The following is a 19688-nucleotide window of genomic DNA, read 5'->3' as shown; positions in this document are numbered from 1 at the left end:
TTTTTCATTTTCTGACTGAGAAACCAGTTTTCGTATTTCTAGCTTCAAAATTCCCTTAATAGCCTTTTATCCCTTATTTCACCATCTTAGGAGTGGAATTTCGGACAATCCGTTCTTAAACGATGCCTATAGTATAAGATCCACAACCTCTCCAAACTTCAAGTTTATATCCTTAGCCCCGGCCGGAGTGGCCGAGCGGTTCTAAGCGCTTCAGTCTGGAACCGCGTGACCGCTACGGTCGCAGGTTCGAATACTGCCTCGGGCATGGATGTGTGTGATGTCCTTAGGTTAGTTAGGTTTAAGTAGTTCTAAGTTCTAGGGGAGTGATGACCTCAGATGTTAAGTCCCATAGTGCTTAGAGCCATTTGAACCATTTTATATCCTTAGCGGTTTGGGCTGGGCGATGATGGGTTGGTCAGTCAGTCAGTCAGTCAGGACACTGCCTTTTATACGAGAGAAGAAGAAGAAGAAGAAGAAGACACCGCTTCATTACTATCTAAGTGAGGTGCCGGAAGGTGCTCTTTAAGTTTCGGAAACAGGTGAAAATCGGATGGGGCCACGTCGGGACCGTATGGAGGATGATAGATGACAGTGAACCCAAGGTGTGTGATTGTTGTAGATGTCGCAGCACTCGTATGTGGTCTGGTATTTCACGTATAGGGAGAGTGTGCTCCGCGTGTGGGACGAACTCTGAATTCGAAACTCGATTACAGCACGCTGTTAATCACACACCTACGTAGTTACGTTACACACTGCCATGTCACACGCTACAAGTCGAAGCTTTCGACCGCCAAAGAGCTGCAAATACGCAGACATGAAGAATGAAGAGGAAGAATGTTAATATCGTTTGTTCTATTTAGAAATTTTCAAAAGTTTTCACATAAAACATTCGGAGACATTACTTTTCAACACGCGCTCGCGAATTTGATCTGCTGAATCTCAGTGAGCACACTCATCTCGTACACCAGTGAGCAAATAAAAGACAATACCATCTGAGCCTGTCAATTCGTGTATCTCTCCTTTAATAACCTATTCAAAATGACCAACATATTGTGCACAATTAAAATTTTCGGGAAGTATATAAAAAAGTAAATTGATTTACTGCTTTCAAGTCTATTTGATGCATAAACCGCACTGCTCTTCGGAGTGCTATCTCATGCTAGCAGTTCCAACAGTAGTGTCAACAGGAAAGAAAAGGAGACCAAAAAAACACTCAAAATCATGATGACGATAGGCCATGACTTTCTTCCAAGAGAGCTAGTCTCGTCAAGTGTTCTGTGAAGTTTGGAAGATACTAGATGAGGTACTGGCGGAAATAAATCTAGTCCAGATCGTGAGCCACCCTTCGATTGGTCAGTCGGTAGGGCACTCACCCGCAGAAGACGAAGGTCCCACTTTCGCGTCTTGGTATAGCACACAGTTTTAACTCGCCACGAAGTTTAAAATCAGCACGCTCACAGTTGCAGAGTGAAAATTCAGTCTGGAAACAATTTCTCGGCCTTCCAGAGGTGCTACGATCGCGAAGTGTTGCAGTGAACTTCAGTGAAGTTTGGAAAGTAGGAGGTGAGGTAGTGGCGAAAGTAAAACTTTCAGGGTGGGTTTTTAGTCGTGCTAGAATAGCTCAGTGGTTAGTGGACTTTCCCGCGAAAGGCAGACGTTCCAAGTTCGAGTTCCGGTCCGGCATACAGTTTAAATCTGCCAGGTAATTTTATATCAGCACACATTTCGCTGCAGAGTAAAAGTTCGTTTTGGATTATCATGCCGGCCGTGGTGGCCGTGCGGTTCTGGCGCTGCAGTCCGGAACCGCGGGACTGCTACGGTCGCAGGTTCGAATCCTGCCTCGGGCATGGATGTGTGTGGTGTCCTTAGGTTAGTTAGGTTTAAGTAGTTCTAAGTTCTAGGAGACTGATGACTTAAGATGTTAAGTCACATAGTGCTTAGAGCCATTTGAACTATTTTGGATTATCATACCTTTGCTAAGACACCTTTAAACACCTGTAGTCATTAACACTGTAACAGCCTTGTTGTCACTAGTCGCTCAAAGCATTTGTGTTTTCTGCAACCGAATATTCCTACCATGTCTGAACAGTTCATCCCACAAGAGGGAACCTGATGTCATCGTGGACGAAACATGCCACATATATATGGATATATGAAAACCCCGACTTAGGTCTACTAACGGATTGATATCCAAGTAATCAGGTAATGTGTTATACAAGCAAAGTTCTAAGAAATATGTGAAGCAACAGGTTTAATTGTCAGCTTCATCGATTGGAGACCAGCGTTTCCGGAATCCCGTTGACATGAATTTTTATGTTTGTTCTACGTGAAGAACCCAGTTCAAAAGTATTGCCCTGTATTTTCGATATACATAGTTAGCCAATTCCCTTATACACAGACAGAACCCTAAAAACCATCTCCGCTGCATGTACTCACCTATCGCCTCGCCGTTTTTTCCAGATATGATACCGCCGTCTTTCAGTTCCAGCATTAGTTGTACCAAATCTTCCCGATGGATGTTGTTCTTCTTCCTGTAATCTATAGTTTCCATGACTATCCGGTCGAAAAACTCTCTCACTGTGGTGCTGAAGAATTTAACGCCAAAGAAAGATCCGATTCTCGGTAACGTCAAGACTAACAGTGCACTGGAAGCCTTTTTCTTCGTATTCGGAACAATCTGCGAAGAAGAGAAATGTAATGTGAGTGTCCCAGAATAAAGAACGAACAGGATCATCTGTGGCGGGTTTCAGGAACCATAGGGATGTACAACTGTCACTTTTATGTATGAAGAATATATTAGAAATAGATGCTTTTTGGCAAGTGGTGTACTTACAGAACTAGCTGCAACTGTTAACGACATGCAGGAGAAAATAAAAATCGAACTTCCCCAGTCAGTGATTCGCATAAATTAGGTTACACATCCTTATGTTACAGGGTATGTTTCTTTATACAGGATGAAGGAAACTGTTCCCACTTCGATTTCACAGCGCGATTCCTAGCACACTAGCAATGCAAAAGCAAGTCCCGTAAAAAGTTTAATCCTGTGCATGTTTCCGGCAGAAAACTGACATAAAAATGGCAGTTTGGTAGGGCCATAATCAGATGCATTACGAGCAGGTTCATTTAAAACGGCGTAGCAGAGCTGCCAGTCGATATTAGAGTCGCACCATAGGAGGGTCATTACGAGAGTTCTGCGTATTGAGCATGCGCGAATGTTACGGTGGTGCGATTAAGTTGAAATTCATATCAGTCGTGAGCGAGACGTCAGGCGTGATCGTCACAAATATGTTTGCTGGTTGGCGTGGCCGTGACGCGAGTGGTTCAGTTTTTAAACGCAAGCTGAAACCGAGTCAGATCGGATTACACAAGTTAACCATCGTTCCTACATGAAAATCGAATCCCTACGTGGAAAGAACCCAACGGACATTTACACCGCTTTGGGGGGTTGGGTTGTTTGGGGAAGGAGGCCAGACAGCGAGGTCATCGGTCTCATCGGGTTAGGGAAGGATGGGGAAGGAAGTCGGCCGTGCCCTTTCAAAGGAACCATCCCGGCATTTGCCTGGAGCGATTTAGGGAAATCACGGAAAACCTAAATCAGGATGGCCGGACGCGGGATTGAACCGTCGTCCTCCCGAATGCGAGTCCAGTGCCTAACCACTGCGCCACCTCGCTCGGTACACCGCTTTGAGACAGGTATGTGGGAATAAGTGTATCACAGTGGTCTGACTGTTTCCATGAAGGTCGGGTAAGGACTGAGGACGACCCAAGAAAGCCGGCCGAAGTGGCCGTGCGGTTAAAGGCGCTGCAGTCTGGAACCGCAAGACCGCTACGGTCGCAGGTTCGAATCCTGCCTCGGGCATGGATGTTTGTGATGTCCTTAGGTTAGTTAGGTTTAACTAGTTCTAAGTTCTAGGGGACTAATGACCTCAGCAGTTGAGTCCCATAGTGCTCAGAGCCATTTGAACCATTTTTTCGACCCAAGAAGTGGAAGGTCATCAACTGAAACATACTGCCCCTCTCAACTTATTGTTAATGACACTTTGAGAGAGGATTCGACGAAAAACATGTGAGGAAATTGCATATAGGCCTGAATGTCTGTTACTTCAGCATACATAATGATAACTGAAAAGTTACAGATGAGAGAAGTTGCTGCCAGATGGGTTCCGCATGATGTGAGTGAAGAGAAGAAAGCAGGTCGTAAAAGAATTGCTTCAACATTATCGAACAGAAGGAGAACAGTTTCTGCAAAGGACTGTTGCACTTGATGAAACCTGGATACGAAATTTTGAGCAAGGACTGAAGTTTCTTAAATGGAAAAGTTAGATTCCCCAAGACCAAAAAAATTCCGCCTCCAACAATCAAAGGTGAAACTGATGATGTTCTATGCCTTTGACACGAATAGAGTCAAAGCTACAATTAATCTGCCCTAGGGGGCGTCTGTAAAAGGCGCGTACTACAAGCTGCTTCTACAAAATGTTCTGCGGCCGAAAATTCGTCAAAGAATCACCAGCCTTCTCCTCCGAATGCGAAAACATTTTGTTGATACCGACCTACATAGGGAGGAACGATCACCACTATAAAATAATAGAAATCAGAGCTCGTACGGAAAGATATAGGTGTTCATTCTTTACGCGCGCTATACGAGATTGGAATAATAAAGAACTGTGAAGGTGATTCGATGAACGCTCTGCCAGGCACTTGAATCTGATTTGCAGAGTATCCATGTAGATGTAGATGTAGAAGGCCTGACAAGCTTGCAGCTGGGTCCTTTTGCACAATAATGCAGGACCGCATATTTCCATACCACTGAGAGAAACGCTCGGCAAATATGGATGGGAAATACTTCCCCACCCACCATACATCCTGATATGAACCCCTCCAGACTTATTTGTTTTCCAAATTAAAGGAGCATCTCCGTATAAAAAGCTTTGTTGCAGTTGAAGCTTCCAGTGAGCTGAGCCGAGTAATCTGACACCTCAAGAATGAAGGTGCCCTGCATGGAATATAGGAGTTGATAAAGGTTTGAGAAGCTCTCATAAGCTAGAATGGAGATTATTTTGAAGGCCTGTAAAGGTATTTTATAAAAAAAAATATTTTCTTCAATTCTATCTTACAGTATGCAGAACTTTTGAAATAACCTCCGTACAATCAAGATGATATCGAAACCGCGAGTCAGATACTTCTAGAATACGTACAACATATGAAACGTCCCCTTTTAAACAATTATACATGACTGTGCTTAAACTGACACACAATATTTCGTTAGCGCAACGCAATCTGACTTTCAAAATTCTCTACAAAAGAATGGCCCTGACTAACATTAAACTATACCTTTCACAAATCACTTACCTCACAAAAATCTTCGCTGCTCAAGCTACTGCAATACAGCGAGCGCCACTACTGCCAGCTAAATAAAAGATTCAAACTATGGAAGGCACTAACTACTGATAGGGATAGTTAGCAAATGAAAGATATTAATAGAGAACAAACAATGTATTTACCTTGATATCATCATATATAAATATAGCAGTTCATGACAAATTTCAAATCTCCGCCATCTCTCTCCCCACATCCACCACTGCTGGCGGCTCACCTCCAACTGCGCAACGCTACGCGCTGTTCACAGCCAGCTGCCTAACACTACAATGGCGAGTATTACAACAATGCAAAGCAGACACAGACTGCACACAGCACAGCCAGTGATTTTCATACAGAGGTGGCGTTACCAATAAAAAAAACCTAAACAGCCTACTTACACATAAAGCAGAGCAATCAGGCTATACTCTCATGACAGCAATGGGACTTGATTGAGAAGGCCGAGATACGGAAGTAACTGCAATTTTGGATCACTGCAAATCCGAGCGATGTAGTGTCATTCAACTTGGAAAAATACGTCGCGCCATTCGTGCGGCCTTCAGAACGCAAAACACGAAAGCCTTTGATAGGTCGCAAAAGACAACAAGACTCCAGAATGTTGCAGCGATCTTACCGTTAGCGAAAAGTTTAGCGAGAGGATTTTTGGTTCAAATGGATCAAATGGCTCTAAGCACCATGAGACTTAACATCTGAGGTCATCAGTCCCCTAGACTTAGAACTACTTAAACCTAACTAACCTAAGGACATCACACACATCCATGCCCGAGGCAGGATTCGAACCTGCGACCGTAGCAGCAGCGCGGTTCCAGACTGAAGCGCCTAGAACCGCTCGGCCACAGCGCCCGGCGGGATTTTTGGCAGAGGTGGGTTCGCACATTAACCATATAAACCTTCTTAAAGCATCATTTGTTGTTCTCGCTACACCGCAGAGCTGTAGGAGGCTAGGACTAACTACCCAGAGCACACATTGCAAGGCGATCTACCTAAGAGAACAGAAATCACAGATGACTTTATAACTAAGCAACTATTCAAGATGCTCCATCCATAATACGTGTCACCAACCACTTCTACAGCTTTGCAATAGGATCTCCCGTCCCGTATACGACACTATCTCGAGATTACACTGAATTTACAAAAGTCATGGGATACATCCTAACATCGTGCCGGACCCCCTTTTGTCCGTCGTAGGGCAGAAACCCGACGTGGCGTGGTCTCAACAAGTTGTTGCAAGTATCCTGCAGAAACAATGAGCCATGCTGCTCTGTAGCCATCCATAACTACCGAAATGTTGCCTGTGCAGGATTTTGTGCACGAACTGACCTCTCGACTATGACCCGTAAATGTTAGATGGGATTCATGTCGGGGGATCAAGGTGGCCATATAATTCGCTCGAATCGTCCCGAATGTTCTTCAAGCCATTCAGGAACAATTGTGGTCCGGTGGCATAGCGCATTGTCATCCACAAAAATTTCATCGTTGAATGGCTACAGATGTTTTCCATGTAGCCAAACACAACCATTTCTAGTCAATGATCGGTTCAGTTGGACCAGAGGACCCAGTCCATTCCATGCAAACACAGCCCGCACCATTATGGAGTCACCACCAGCTTGCACAGTGCCTTGTTGACAACTTGGTTTCATAGCTATGTGCGTCTGCCCTCACTCGAACCTTACCATCAGTTCTTACCAACTGATCCCGGGCTCAACCGACCAGGCCAGTCGCCTAGAGTCCAACCGATGCGGTGACGAGCCCAGGAGAGGCGCTGCAGGCGATGTCGTACTGTTAGAAAAGGCACTCGCATCGATCATCTGCTGCCATAGCCCATTATCGCTAAACTTCGCCGCACTGTCCAAACGGATACCTTCGCTGTACGTCCCACATTGATTTCTGCGATTATTTTACGCAATGTTGCTTCTCTTTTGCATTGATAATACTATGCGACCGCCGCTGCTCTCGGTCGTTAAGTGAAGGCCGTCGGCCACTGCGTCGTCCCTGGTGAGAGCTAATGCCTGAAATTTGTTATTTTCGGCACACTCTTGACACTGTGTAACTCGGAATATCGAATTCTCTAACGATTTTTGAAATGGAATGATCTGTGTGTCTAGCTCCAAGTAACATTCCACAATCAAAGTCTGTTAAATCCCGTCGTGCGGCAACAATCATGTCGGACACCTTCTTGACATGCATCACCTGACCACAAATGATAGCTCCGCCAATGCACTGCTTTTTTATACTTTGTGTACCCGATACTACCGCCATCTGTATACAGGGTGGTCCATTAATCGTGACCGGGCCAAATACCTCACGAAATAGCATCAAACGAAAAAACTACAAAGAACGAAACTTGTCTAGCTTGAAGGAGGAAACCAGATGGCGCTATGGTTGTGCCGCTAGATGACGCTGCCATAGGTCAAACGGATATCAAATGCATTTTTTTTAAATAGGAACTCCCATTTTTTATTACATAATCGTGTAGTACGTAAAGAAATATGAATGTTTTAGTTGGATCACTTTTTTCGCTTTGTGATACATGGCGCTGTAATAGTCACAAACATATGACTCACAATTTTCGACGAACAGTTGGTAACAGGTAGGTTTTTTAAATTAAAATACAGAACGCAGGTACGTTTGAACATTTTATTTCGGTTGTTCCAATGTGATACACGTATCTTTGTAAACTTACCATTTCTGAGAACGTTACAACGCGATTACCTGTAAATACCACATTAATGCAATAAATGCTCAAAATGGGGTCCGTCAACCTCAATGCATTTGGCAATACGTGTAACGACATTCCTCTCAACTCGAACTCGGGACATTTACCAGTGTACATTCCTTATATGAGGCCGCCAGACTTTCATTTGTTTCCCAAATCGAAGGAAGAACTCCGTGGAAAACGTTTGATGCAACTGATGAACGCGAATAATTAGACAGCTGAACAATGAAGGTGCCTTATCGGGAATACAGAAGTTGTTAAAATGTTGGGAAGCTCTGCCAAGCAAGAATGGAGATTTTATTGAAAGGCTGCAAAAGTGTTTTATAAAACCAATTATTTTCTTAAATTATATCTTACAGTGTGCTGAACTTTTGAAATGACCCTCGTCTGAGGTCCAGAGTCATATTATTCTAGAGTACGTACAACATAAAGTGGAGCATGAATGAATCAGCAGTTTTAACAGTCAGGCGGCACTCTAATGATAGCAAAAGGCGGACATATAGAAGCAGCTGCACTTTCCGATTGCGCAAATCCGGGCGATATACAGTATCATCATTCAACCGGAAAAAAGATGTCGCGCAATTCGTTCGGCCGCAAAACGAGAGAGGCTTCTACAGGTTGCAACAGAGAGCAACTATACATTCACTAGATTAGAATATTGCAGCGGTCTTTCCGTTAGCGAAAAGTCTTGCGAGAGAGTTTTTGGCAGCGGCGAGTAAGCGCATTAAGCGTATGAACATCTTGAGGGCAGCATTCGCTGTCATCGCTACAACTGTGAGCCGTACAAGATTACTACTAAATAAATACCCAGAGTACCCACTGCCAGGCGTCGTCGGCTGATACTCGTATCCGAGTTTTCATTTCTCTCCTGAGATTTCCTTTGTCACGGTTCAGGCGTGGAAGTGTCGTTGATGGCTTAGCAATCCAATCCTAGCGTGGAACAGGCGGCCACAGACATTACAGCTGATGGAAGGTGGAGGACGTGGCTGAGCCTGGAGGAGTTTACGTCTCCGGCGTTTGTCATTCTCCATTCTTCGACGTTCCAGCTCAAAGTTTTGAAGAGCATTTGAGGTAACTGAGCGCCAGCGACTTCGGTCTTCTGCTATTGTGGACCAGTTACTCGGATCGATGTTCAAGTTTTTCAGATTTTTCTTGCACTGATCCTTATAACGTTTGAGAGGGGCACCTCGTGGCCTTTTACCTGTGCTCACTTCGCTGTACAGCATTTGGCGTGGAAGTCTGTCATTTTTCATCCGCTGGACATGTCCGACTCATCTGAGTTGATGCCCAATGATAAGAGCTTCCATGCTATACATTTTTGCTTTCTCTAGAACAGCCGTGTTGGATATGAAGTCATCCCATTTCAGGTTCATGATATATCTTAGCTTCTGTTGGTTGAAGCGTTCTAGTTTCTTCAGATCGCAGCGATATAACGTCCAGGTTTCGCAACCATATAGCAGGGTGGAAATGACTACAGCTTTGTACACCATCAGTTTGGTGTACAGTGTTAGGTCTTTATTAAGGAAGACACGCTTTGTAAGACGTCCAAATGCTACATGGGCAGCACGTAATCTATTCTCCACACCTTTTCCAGATGAGCAGTTAGATGACAGTATGCTTCCCAGGTAGAGGAAATGGTCCACTTGCTCCAAGGGTGTATCATAAATGGATACGCTGAAGTCAGGAACGGAGGAGCCAGGAGTTGGCTGCGCCATCACCTTTGTCTTTGGAATATTGATGGAGAAGCCAAATCGTTCATACGCCCTGCTGAAGGAATCTAGGCGACTACCTAACATATCAGAAACCACAGAGGATTTTATAACTAAGCAACGAGACAAAAACGGATTCACGTAGGTGCTCCTTCGTTGGAGTAAAGGAGTGAAAATCACTTGAAGCTAGATCAGTAGTGTGCGGTGAGCGCTTCATCAGCTTTAAGCCAATATTCTGAATGCACTGCATCGTTTTCTGCTGTATGATGCTGGAAATTATCCTCAAGCAAAATTATTGCTTTTCTCTACCTTGCGATGTCAGATTTCATTTCTCACAGCAGCTATTACTATTTTTATTTGACTTTTAGGCTCGTAATTGGCTTGTAAAACTACGGTACGCTACTGTAGACTATCGTAAATGAACTTAGACTTAAATAGTTTCCCCTTGTAGCCTTGGTCAGTTAAGATCATAACTGTGTTACCTATCGTTAGGTGTGTTGCATACCTATCGGATGATACATAATTTCCACCGATTTTTTTTAATGCGATCAGTCTCTCACTACATTCCCCTAGAAACCGGAAGTGGTGAATCGTATACAAATTGAACAAGTATAAATATAAAGAGCCACTTAACCTATGACACATTTTTGTTCTACATTCCACCTGTTCGTTACTTGTAAATAAACGGTATTTATAACAAAATTGAAATTTTCAGTGTTTATATTCTGGTTTTATTCGTAAATTGTTGATTTCTAACACGAAATAGTGATGTTGCAGAAAAACCAAGTACAAACAAAAAAATTACTACAGATTTACCGAAGAACGCTATAAAATGCGATGTTCTCAAAAAAAAAGTATTATTAACAAAACGCAAAACAAAAACATATCAATCATTGCTTCAATACTTCGTGTAGCTTACATGAAACAAGTTTCTGTTATCCATAAACAACATTAACACTTATCAATAACAACAGGAAACTCTTGCCTTTGATCATGAACGTACTACTGACAAGGGGAGGCCGCCAATTGTGAAATTCAGATTCGATTCATACTGCGCGTAATAAAAGCTCATGGCCAGAGGTGTAATGTGGCAAAGCACCAAGATGCATTTCTCAGCCGTTGTCGAGAAAATCGACAGTTAAAAGAAACCGTTGCGGTGAAATACTCTCTACGATTAATGATTTTCTGCAGCGTCGTGGCGCAGCGGTAAGCGCTCGGGTTCGTAATCCGAAGGTCGCCGGATCGAATCTCGCGCCATGCAACTTCTTTTTATTAATAGTTTTTCGTAATTCAAATATATATATATATATATATATATATATATATATATATATATATATATATATATATATATACTATTAATGAATTGCTTATGCATGTTGGTGAAGGCGGATCGCTCTCCAATTGTACCGCCTCCATTTTTCCCTTTTTTTTTAACAGGGTGTACCAAAGCTCTCCCGTCCGCACTGATTTTTGACGATGTTTATCAGTTGCGCGAGGGACCGCATCTACCTTCTTTCGAAGTTAGCAGGCAACTACGCTGTTATGCGGCGGCTCGTTTCGGCCCATTCAACATCTGTCCTTCAAGTGTAACGAGCGAGTAACGGAGTTTATATTTCATACCTGCCACAGCAAATTTGTGTTCGTGGTGTCTCTATTCTAATTCGAACTTTTGACTTAACGCTATACGTATTCGTTTCGGAATATCGTTTCTACGTCTTCCGTTAACTATACGTGGATAACAGTATGAAGATATTAATAACATTTGTGAAATACAACTTTATTTGCGGAAAACATAATGATGTTCGAAGTCGCCAGTTTTTCCACGACAAACGACTTTCAACAACTTATTTTATGCATAATTGTTGCAATTGATTGCCGGGAATTCATTTGAATTACAAAAAACAAATACTACAAAAAAAATTGCATGGCGCGAGTTTCGATCCGGCGACCTTTGGATTACGAACCCGAGCGCTTACCGCTGCGCTACGACATTGTAGAAAATTATTAATCGTAGAGAGTATTTCACCGCAACGGTTTCTTTTAACTGTCGATTTTCTCGACAACGGCTGAGAAGTGCATCTTGGTGCTTTGCCACATTACACCTCTGGCCATGAACTTTTATTATGCGCAGTATGAATCGAATCTGAATTTCACAATTGGCGGTCTCCCCTTGTGAGTATAAAATAACAATAATTACTTAACTTTTTTAATATTTCAACTGTACTTGCACAAAAAGTGATTGCTTAGGTAAAGGAGTAGAAGTTACGTGATCAACTAATTTTTATTGCTTATAAAGTGGATCTTTTTTTAGGGCTATGCACAGAAGACTAACACTGAACGAGTTGTGGTTCTAATTTATTATGTACAGAATAAAAAAAAAAAAACATCAGGCAAACTAAGAGAAGTCGTTGGCTCCCAGTTTCTCTCACACACATTCATTTATGTTTCTTTCCCTGCCAATAGCACTTTTTTTTTCCTTTATTGTAATTTTATCACCTCATACAAGGCGGGCTGGCAGCAGCTTAATACGCTGCTCTTCAGCCTTATGGGGTACAATAATATGATATAGGTGACACAGACAATACAAAAAATGGCGGGCAAAGAAAGTAGTTACAAAAAACAAAAAACAAGAAGCCGTTCACGTTGGACGATAAAAACACTAACACTTGTTGACACGGCGCACAAAACACGGAGCACGGCGACGGCACATGTGAACAATGGAGTTGTAACTGCACGAAACACAAAACGAAGCACACACACTAGACACTGATGGCGATGATATCCGGCGCGCGAATGTTCACTATGCGTGTGCGAGTCCGGGGACCTGCCAAGAGAGGAGGTGGAGGAGGAGGAAGGGGAGTGGGAGAGGGAGAGGGGAAAGCAGAGATGCCACGGGCAGGGGAGAAAGGGCGGAGGGAGGAAGGGGGAGGGGAAGCCCGGGGGGGGGGGAAGAGGGGTGGAGGGAGGGGACGGGGGAAAAGGAAAGAGAAGGGGAGGGAAGGGAGGAGAAGGGAGGGAGGGAGGGTGCCTAAAGGAAAGGACACCGGAAGTGGGGGGGCAGGGTCAAAGTTGATAGGAGGGGTAGATGGAGGGGAGGAGTCCAATAGCACAAATAATCCTACCATTTACCACGTCATTTCTGCAGCTTTGGTGGAGCACAATCCTACTTGTAATAAATCAGCAGTGCGGTCTTTATCGCTTAGTCTGTGATCTGTAGTAATGAACCCGTACCTCATTAATGGTTACTACGTCACTGAAAAAGTTCTTTTCTTTCATCTTCAAAAAATCTTAAATTTGATTTAACAACTCCAAACGCTCCTGTATTTGGTTGTGTCGAGTACAGAGCTCAGAGGTACACAGAAATACCACAAGAGGCCGCCAACATACGAGCACAGCCATAGACCTGGTACCCTCCCAGCCCCAAGCAGCCAGCTCCAGATTGCGCTCACTAATGGGGACTACACTCTGTTTCCGCCCCAAGGCCACCAGCGTGTCAAATTCATCCCCTGATAATTTTGCCAGCCGCCAGATAGAGCGCCGTAATCCGTGAACTACTTTGCTTCCGCTTAGCATTGGCGTGAGTCGAGCTAACAGGAACAAAAGGCGATGCGCCACTATCATTCAGTTCTTGCAATTACACAGTACCACGAATTTTGGGAGTTCAGTTCAGAAGACTACAGTTCCGACTTAGCAGTTGCCATTTACGAACCAGTAGGAATAGTTAACTCCGAGTGTCTGCGTAATACTTTCAGTCTTCGTGACTAAATCGTAAACTACCAAGAGACAGGTAAGTTATATAGTTTCATTTTATTAGGTATTAAGTGCCACACATCAAACATACTAATATTTAGCCAAACTGTGTATCATCAGTGTTAATAAATGCTATTAGTACTTATTCTTATTAGTCGCAAAGCTCCCAAAGTGGAAGACGCTAAGTAAAGATGGTTCATTTTCCGTCCTTCTTGTTCTTCTGGTTCTTTTTACTTACGCGCTAGTTTCTCATTGTTTGCGAGAATTTAGATCTTCTTTCTTCGTTCCATTTTGTTCCGCTTCTTCGGGCTTTTTTCTCTGGTTTAACCTCCCATTTTTCTACTTTTATTCTAAAATTGTTCCTTACGTCTATTTCTTCTTTGGTGATTTTGGCTACTTCCAAGTCCTTTCTAACATTTTGGATCCATTCTCCTCCATTAGCGAGGGCATCTACGTATTTTTACTATTCTTTTTGTTAGTCTGTGTTCGGGAAGCCTCATTACGTGGCCACAGAATTTGAGGCGTCTTTTCCTGATCTCTGTCTCTGTTAGAATATTCTTCAATTTTGGACGTTTTCTGTAATCTGTATCAATTCTCGGTCCATCTTGGTCCCAAAATTTTCCTAATTATTTTTCTTTATTTTTTCTTTAGATTTTCTATATCAGTTTTCCTGTTTAGTGCCAAGGTTTTACTGACATATCATCGATGGTTTAATTATTGTTTTGTAATGCCTAATTTTGGCATTTAAAGATAAGCTTTTTTTATTATAGAGGTTTTACACTAATCCAAAACATTTACGAGCTCTTTATATTCTTTCTTGTTGTGCATATTTTTCAAAAATAATTTCTCCTGGATATTTAAAGTGTGATACTCTGTTAATTTCTCCATATTTGGTTTGTAATTTGAAAATTTCTAAATTTGTTGTTGTAAACACGGTCTTTTCAAATGATATCTGCAGGCCGAGTTTCTCTGCACATTCTTTTAGAGTTTCTAGCTGTTTTATAGGCACCTCACAAGAATCTGCCATTATTGTGAAATTGTCCTCAAAAGCTCAGTAGGGGATTCGTAGGTTTTTTTTTTTTTTTTTTTTTTTTTTTTTGTTCCTAATAAAATTACTTTCCAGCAATTTTCTTCTTCAGATTTCTTTTCCCATTCTTTCATGACTCTATCTAGAACTACACTGAACAAAAAAGGCTATAACCCATGACCTTGTATAACCCCAGTTTTTATCTCGAATGGTTTTGAGAAAGTTTTCCCATAAATTTCACTTTGGATGTTCTATTTGTTAATGTCTGCTGCATGATTTTCTGTATTTTGCGATCTAATCCTTTTTCTTCAAGAATCTCAACTAGTGTGAGGCTGTGGATGGAGTCACAGGCCTTTTTGAAGTCGACAAAGACATATACTGTAGGCTTGCCTCGCCGCATCTTCCTTATTCTTGTGATTAATTTTAGGTTCAAAGTTTGCTCTGGGCACGATCTGTTTGGCCTGAAACCAGCTTGGCAATCTGAGATTTTAGGTTCTAGCAGTTGTTGGGCTCTTTCAGGAATACAAGCTGGCAGTATCTTTCTTGTATGTGACAGGTAGTAGAGAGATTCCTCTGTAATTATTCACATCATGTTTGTCCCCGTTTTTATGTAATGGGTGTATTAAGGCACACTTCCAATATTCTGGGATTTCTTCGGTAAACCATATATTTTGAATAATTCTTACTAGCTCCTTTCTTTAATTAGGCCCTAGGCTTTTGAGAAATTCGGCTACAATTCCATCCTCCCCAGAGGCTTTGTTATTTTTGAGTTTGTTTATGTGTTTGATAATTTCTTCTTCTGTTGGCGGTGTAGAATCGTTTTGTTGCGGGGCTTTGTTGTTGGATATTGGGAGGGTTTCTGTTGGTTCTGGACAGTTTAGTAGTTTTTCAAAATATTCGGCAGGTGCCTCACAATTTTCTTCATCGCTTAGTGCTGAATTCCCATCTGGTTTTCAGAAGCAAAGATTTTGAGGGTTATACCCTTTAATGTGGTTTGCGAATGTCTTGTAGAATCCATGTTTATTATAATTTTTAAAATCTGTTTCTATTGATTCTAGTTGCTGGATTACATATTTTCTCTTCTCGTGTCTGATAATTTTATTCGAAACCTTTCGTGTTTCTGGAAAGTTTTGGTGATTCTCCTCGTTCTTATTCGAGTTGTAATTTGCGAAGGCTTTTTTGCGTAGTGCATTTTCACTTTCTATATTCCATCATGGATGTTTGGGTCTGTTTTGTAACGGTATTTGTTCCTTGGATATTTCTGTGATTTTTGTCTTTAATTTTACCAGTTGTTTGCAGGAGAATATTTCCATTTTTCTATTGTTTCTGATTCTGTTAGTTTTTGTAGATTAAATTTTGGAACCACCGGTTGTGTTCGTGGCGTTTTTCGTCTTGTGGTGAACTGTACTCGAACCCTCGTGGGTAGTGATCAGAGTCGATATTTATAAGGAATTTCTTCGTTTCCTGTTTACTAAATTTCTTATTGAAGGAAGATGAGCTGATTTTCATGTTAAACTGTTGGCAGAGTTGGATTAGTCTCATACCGTTTTTGTTGGTCATTCTGTGCGCTGGGTAGAGGCAAACTGTCTTCCTATTTTTTTTTCTTTGACAATCTGTGCGTTGAAATCTCCAATAAGTATATTCATGTCATTTCTTGGTATTTTAGAGATTCCCAGTTCTAATCGATCCCAGAATTTATCTACATCTTCTTGGTTCTTCCTATTTTCAATGTTGCAAGATGCATGAACATTAATTAGAATATAGTTTTTATTCTGATCTTTAAATCTAAGAAACATTAGTCTTTTGTTAATGGTTCTTACAGACTTTGTAGATTTAACAGCGGATTATTCAACAATAAAGGCCATATCAAGCATGTTTACCCCTCTGCCAATTTTCGTATCAGTTCTACTTTTGAAGAATCAAAAGATTTTGTAAAAGTCTTGTCTCTTGTAATGCTAGGATTTGGATTTTCAGTCTCTTTGATTCTTCTGTTACTGTATGTAATTTTCCTTTTTGTATCACTGTCTGTATGTTTATTGTTCCAAATAAATTTTTGTTTTTGTTTTTGGAAAGTTTTCCAGAGTGCCCCGCCTCACTCACAAATAGTGTAGGCCCGGTATCCCCAGGATCCGAACGACCGGTTGCCACCTTTTCACTAGATTGGTGGATTTTACCACCTGGGGTAATTTTGTTGTTTCGTACACGAACCACGATTTTATTTGTAATTCATATTTTTGTCTGGCATGTGCCAGTTGATAGGACCGAAGTTTTGTAGCCCTGAAACATGACTCAGCCGCCACTGACATGTGAAACAGACGCTGTTGGGCACCGCCACTGACGTGTGGAGCCGTCGTGCCCTTTGGTACTAGTTTTGGTCCACCCCGGGTTTTTTATTTCCCCGGTACGCACCAAATTTGCTGAGCATCCCCCTGTCCGACACCTGGGGAGGCGCCCGGTAGGAGTCTAGTAACTCCCGCGGTTCTAGACGGCATCATGCTGAGAGCTAGTCGCCCTTCAAGCGTTTTAATACAAGTGCTGCACGTACTATGAAAATGAACAGGCTCCGACTGTTTTCGTGCAATGTGCTCTCCTCCTAGCTCAGTGCTTGGATATTTGTTATAACAATTTTTTTGGCCAAAATTATCCAAATAATCTTATGATGCCACACTTGTGTTACACGTATGTGACACATCACTGTAATGTCGGTACCTCACATGCAAGATACACATCATCATCACATCACATCAATGTTTATAATTTCTCACACATCATCATCATATCACATCAATGTTTATAATTTCTCAATGCTCAGATATAACAAATTATTTTTTGCTGAATAGTATCTGAATGATCTGACGTAACGCAAATGTCATGTCGGTGTAACATCGATGTCTCACATGCAACACACACATTGGTATAATGTGATGCCACTGTCCATAATTAATTTAGTGCTCAAAAGTGCCTGTATTATTTGTCAGTCATGTGCTGTTGCTTTCCATTTGAAACTTCAGCTCTGTAGTGAGGGGATCAAGTGCTGTAGTGAGAAGCAGAGTAAAAAAATGGCAATGGGGGATGGGGGGATGGGTGGGTAAGATACTTTTACAGTATAAAATAAGGACGTCATAGCCTAGTCTGCAAAATGTTAGTTGAGTGGCACTAAAGCCAGAAATTGGTAGTATTGGCTGTACAACAGACAAATTGATAAAAAAAATTTAAATTTTGGTAGGAGGTCAAATCGAAAACTTGGTAAATTGGCTGCATAATTGGTGAACTGGCGTCACGGTACTGCAACTATACCACATTTACACTAAAACTGTGTCACAAATGCGCCTCATATGCACCACACATACATCGTACGTACTCTGTGGTAAGTATTTCGACAGTGTAAAAAATAAAGACGTCATACTGTAGTTCGTAAAAGATGTTAGTTGAGTGGTGCCACATCTGGCAATTGGTAAAATTGGAGACTTGTAGGTTGCCAAATCGTAAATTGGTAGGAAAGACCAAAAATTCAGACGTACCGTCCAAGAAAATAATTGCCATATGTGTAAATACATGCAGTCGAGCTGAACTTAAAGACGCAAATTACGCATTATCAACTGCAACAGATAGATTGCGCCTCTGGCGTCTATAAGTTAAGAGGAACGTACTATGAATCTACACAACTATGTATTTGCACAACAGCGTAAATATAGAGCAAGTGCATCAGTGCCTGTAACCTTCCTGTACGTAAGTGTGTAAGTGTTAAATCTATCAAGTCCGTAGTGGCTGAGTTTACGAACGGTATTCCAATGTATGTGTTCACACGTGTTGGACTCCCTGCAATACAGGTTGATTTTAAAGGCTTATGGAAGACAGCTGTTTATGAAATACTGTGCTACAATACAATTTTTGTAAATAAATGTATATACAGGGTGTTTCGCAATTCATGTTAAACACATCTAGAGTTTGTAGAGGGGACTTAGTATTTCAAGTTGTACGTAAGAAACCACGTCCAGAAACGTCATCCAATGGCGCTACAGAGTGTCAAAGTTATAGGCGCCGACACCGGTAAATGTGGGTACAGGGTGGTCGACTTGAAGTTTCGGATGAGATTATCTTGAAAACTACTCATCGGGTAAAAATAGTGGGTAAGACAAGTTGGTAATCTCAAAGGGGTACACCAAATGATACTACACGTGACCTCCAGCCCCCTGTCTCCTTGGGTGCGGCAGGAGGCAGCTTTTAAATTTTAAATGGAAACACCCATTTTTTTAATGCAGATTCGGATTCTCCATAAAAAAAGGAATCAAATTTTGTCTGAAACATGTTTTTAAACCATTGACAGATGGCGCTGAAATCGAGAAAAAAGTGAAATTGGGGAAGAACTCTGATTTATTTAGAATTATCCGAGAAGGACGCATCAGATCGATACAAAATGTGCACCAATTCTTTCGTTACGCAAAAGTAAGCTGTTTTTGTACAAAATGTACTGTGTCCTACTTTTAGCGTTACCCAGGAACAACGACATAAACGTAGTAGAATGATGTTCCCATTGGGTGCTTCGTTAGTGTGAGTCCCCTTGCATCCCACAATTTGGGGTGCTTAATTAATGAAATTAGCCACGAAGGAATTGTTCAAAATTATCCCCATTTGCTTCAATGCATAAAGTCAATCGTCGGCGAAAGTTGTCCACAGTTTTGAGCAGCACATCCCGTGGTATGGCCGCACACGCTCTTCGAATGCGTTGCTCCATATCGTTTCTGGTTGTGTACCGTCTTTAATAAACAATATTTTTAAATAACCCCACAAGAGAAAATCAGGAGATGTTAGGTCTTGTGAACGTGGAGGCCACTGAACTGGTCCGCCGCGTCCTATTCACCGACCAGGGTACGGTAATTTTAAAACGTTCCGCACTTTTTTAGCATAATGGGGAGCTGCTCCGTCCTGTCTCTAAATCAGCATCTCCCATTAGCTCCAACAAATCATCACAGAGAAGTTATAAATAACATTTCGGTCAAAAAATACGGTCCTACCAAGAAACCGTTTAAAATTCCACACCAGTCCATTAACCATCATTTTTGTTGATTGTCAACGTGTCTGTGACAGTGTGGATTGACAGGGGACC

General features: G+C 41.9%; 1 protein-coding gene across 1 annotated transcript in view; it reads right to left on the bottom strand.

The window, feature by feature from the left end:
- The window catches only part of LOC124605485 (probable cytochrome P450 6a14), a 109650-nt gene that overhangs the window by 24798 nt on the left and 65164 nt on the right, over positions 1-19688 (bottom strand). The window contains exon 3 of the mRNA XM_047137209.1: positions 2437-2677. Coding sequence (XP_046993165.1) covers positions 2437-2677 — 241 coding nt within the window. The remainder of the gene's footprint in view (positions 1-2436; positions 2678-19688) is intronic.

The sequence above is a fragment of the Schistocerca americana genome, chromosome 3, assembly GCF_021461395.2.
Source record: "Schistocerca americana isolate TAMUIC-IGC-003095 chromosome 3, iqSchAmer2.1, whole genome shotgun sequence".
NCBI classification, from domain to species: Eukaryota; Metazoa; Arthropoda; class Insecta; order Orthoptera; family Acrididae; genus Schistocerca; species Schistocerca americana.
The sequence above is the reverse complement of the archived record's forward strand: the minus strand, read 5'-3'. Positions and strand labels throughout refer to the sequence as shown.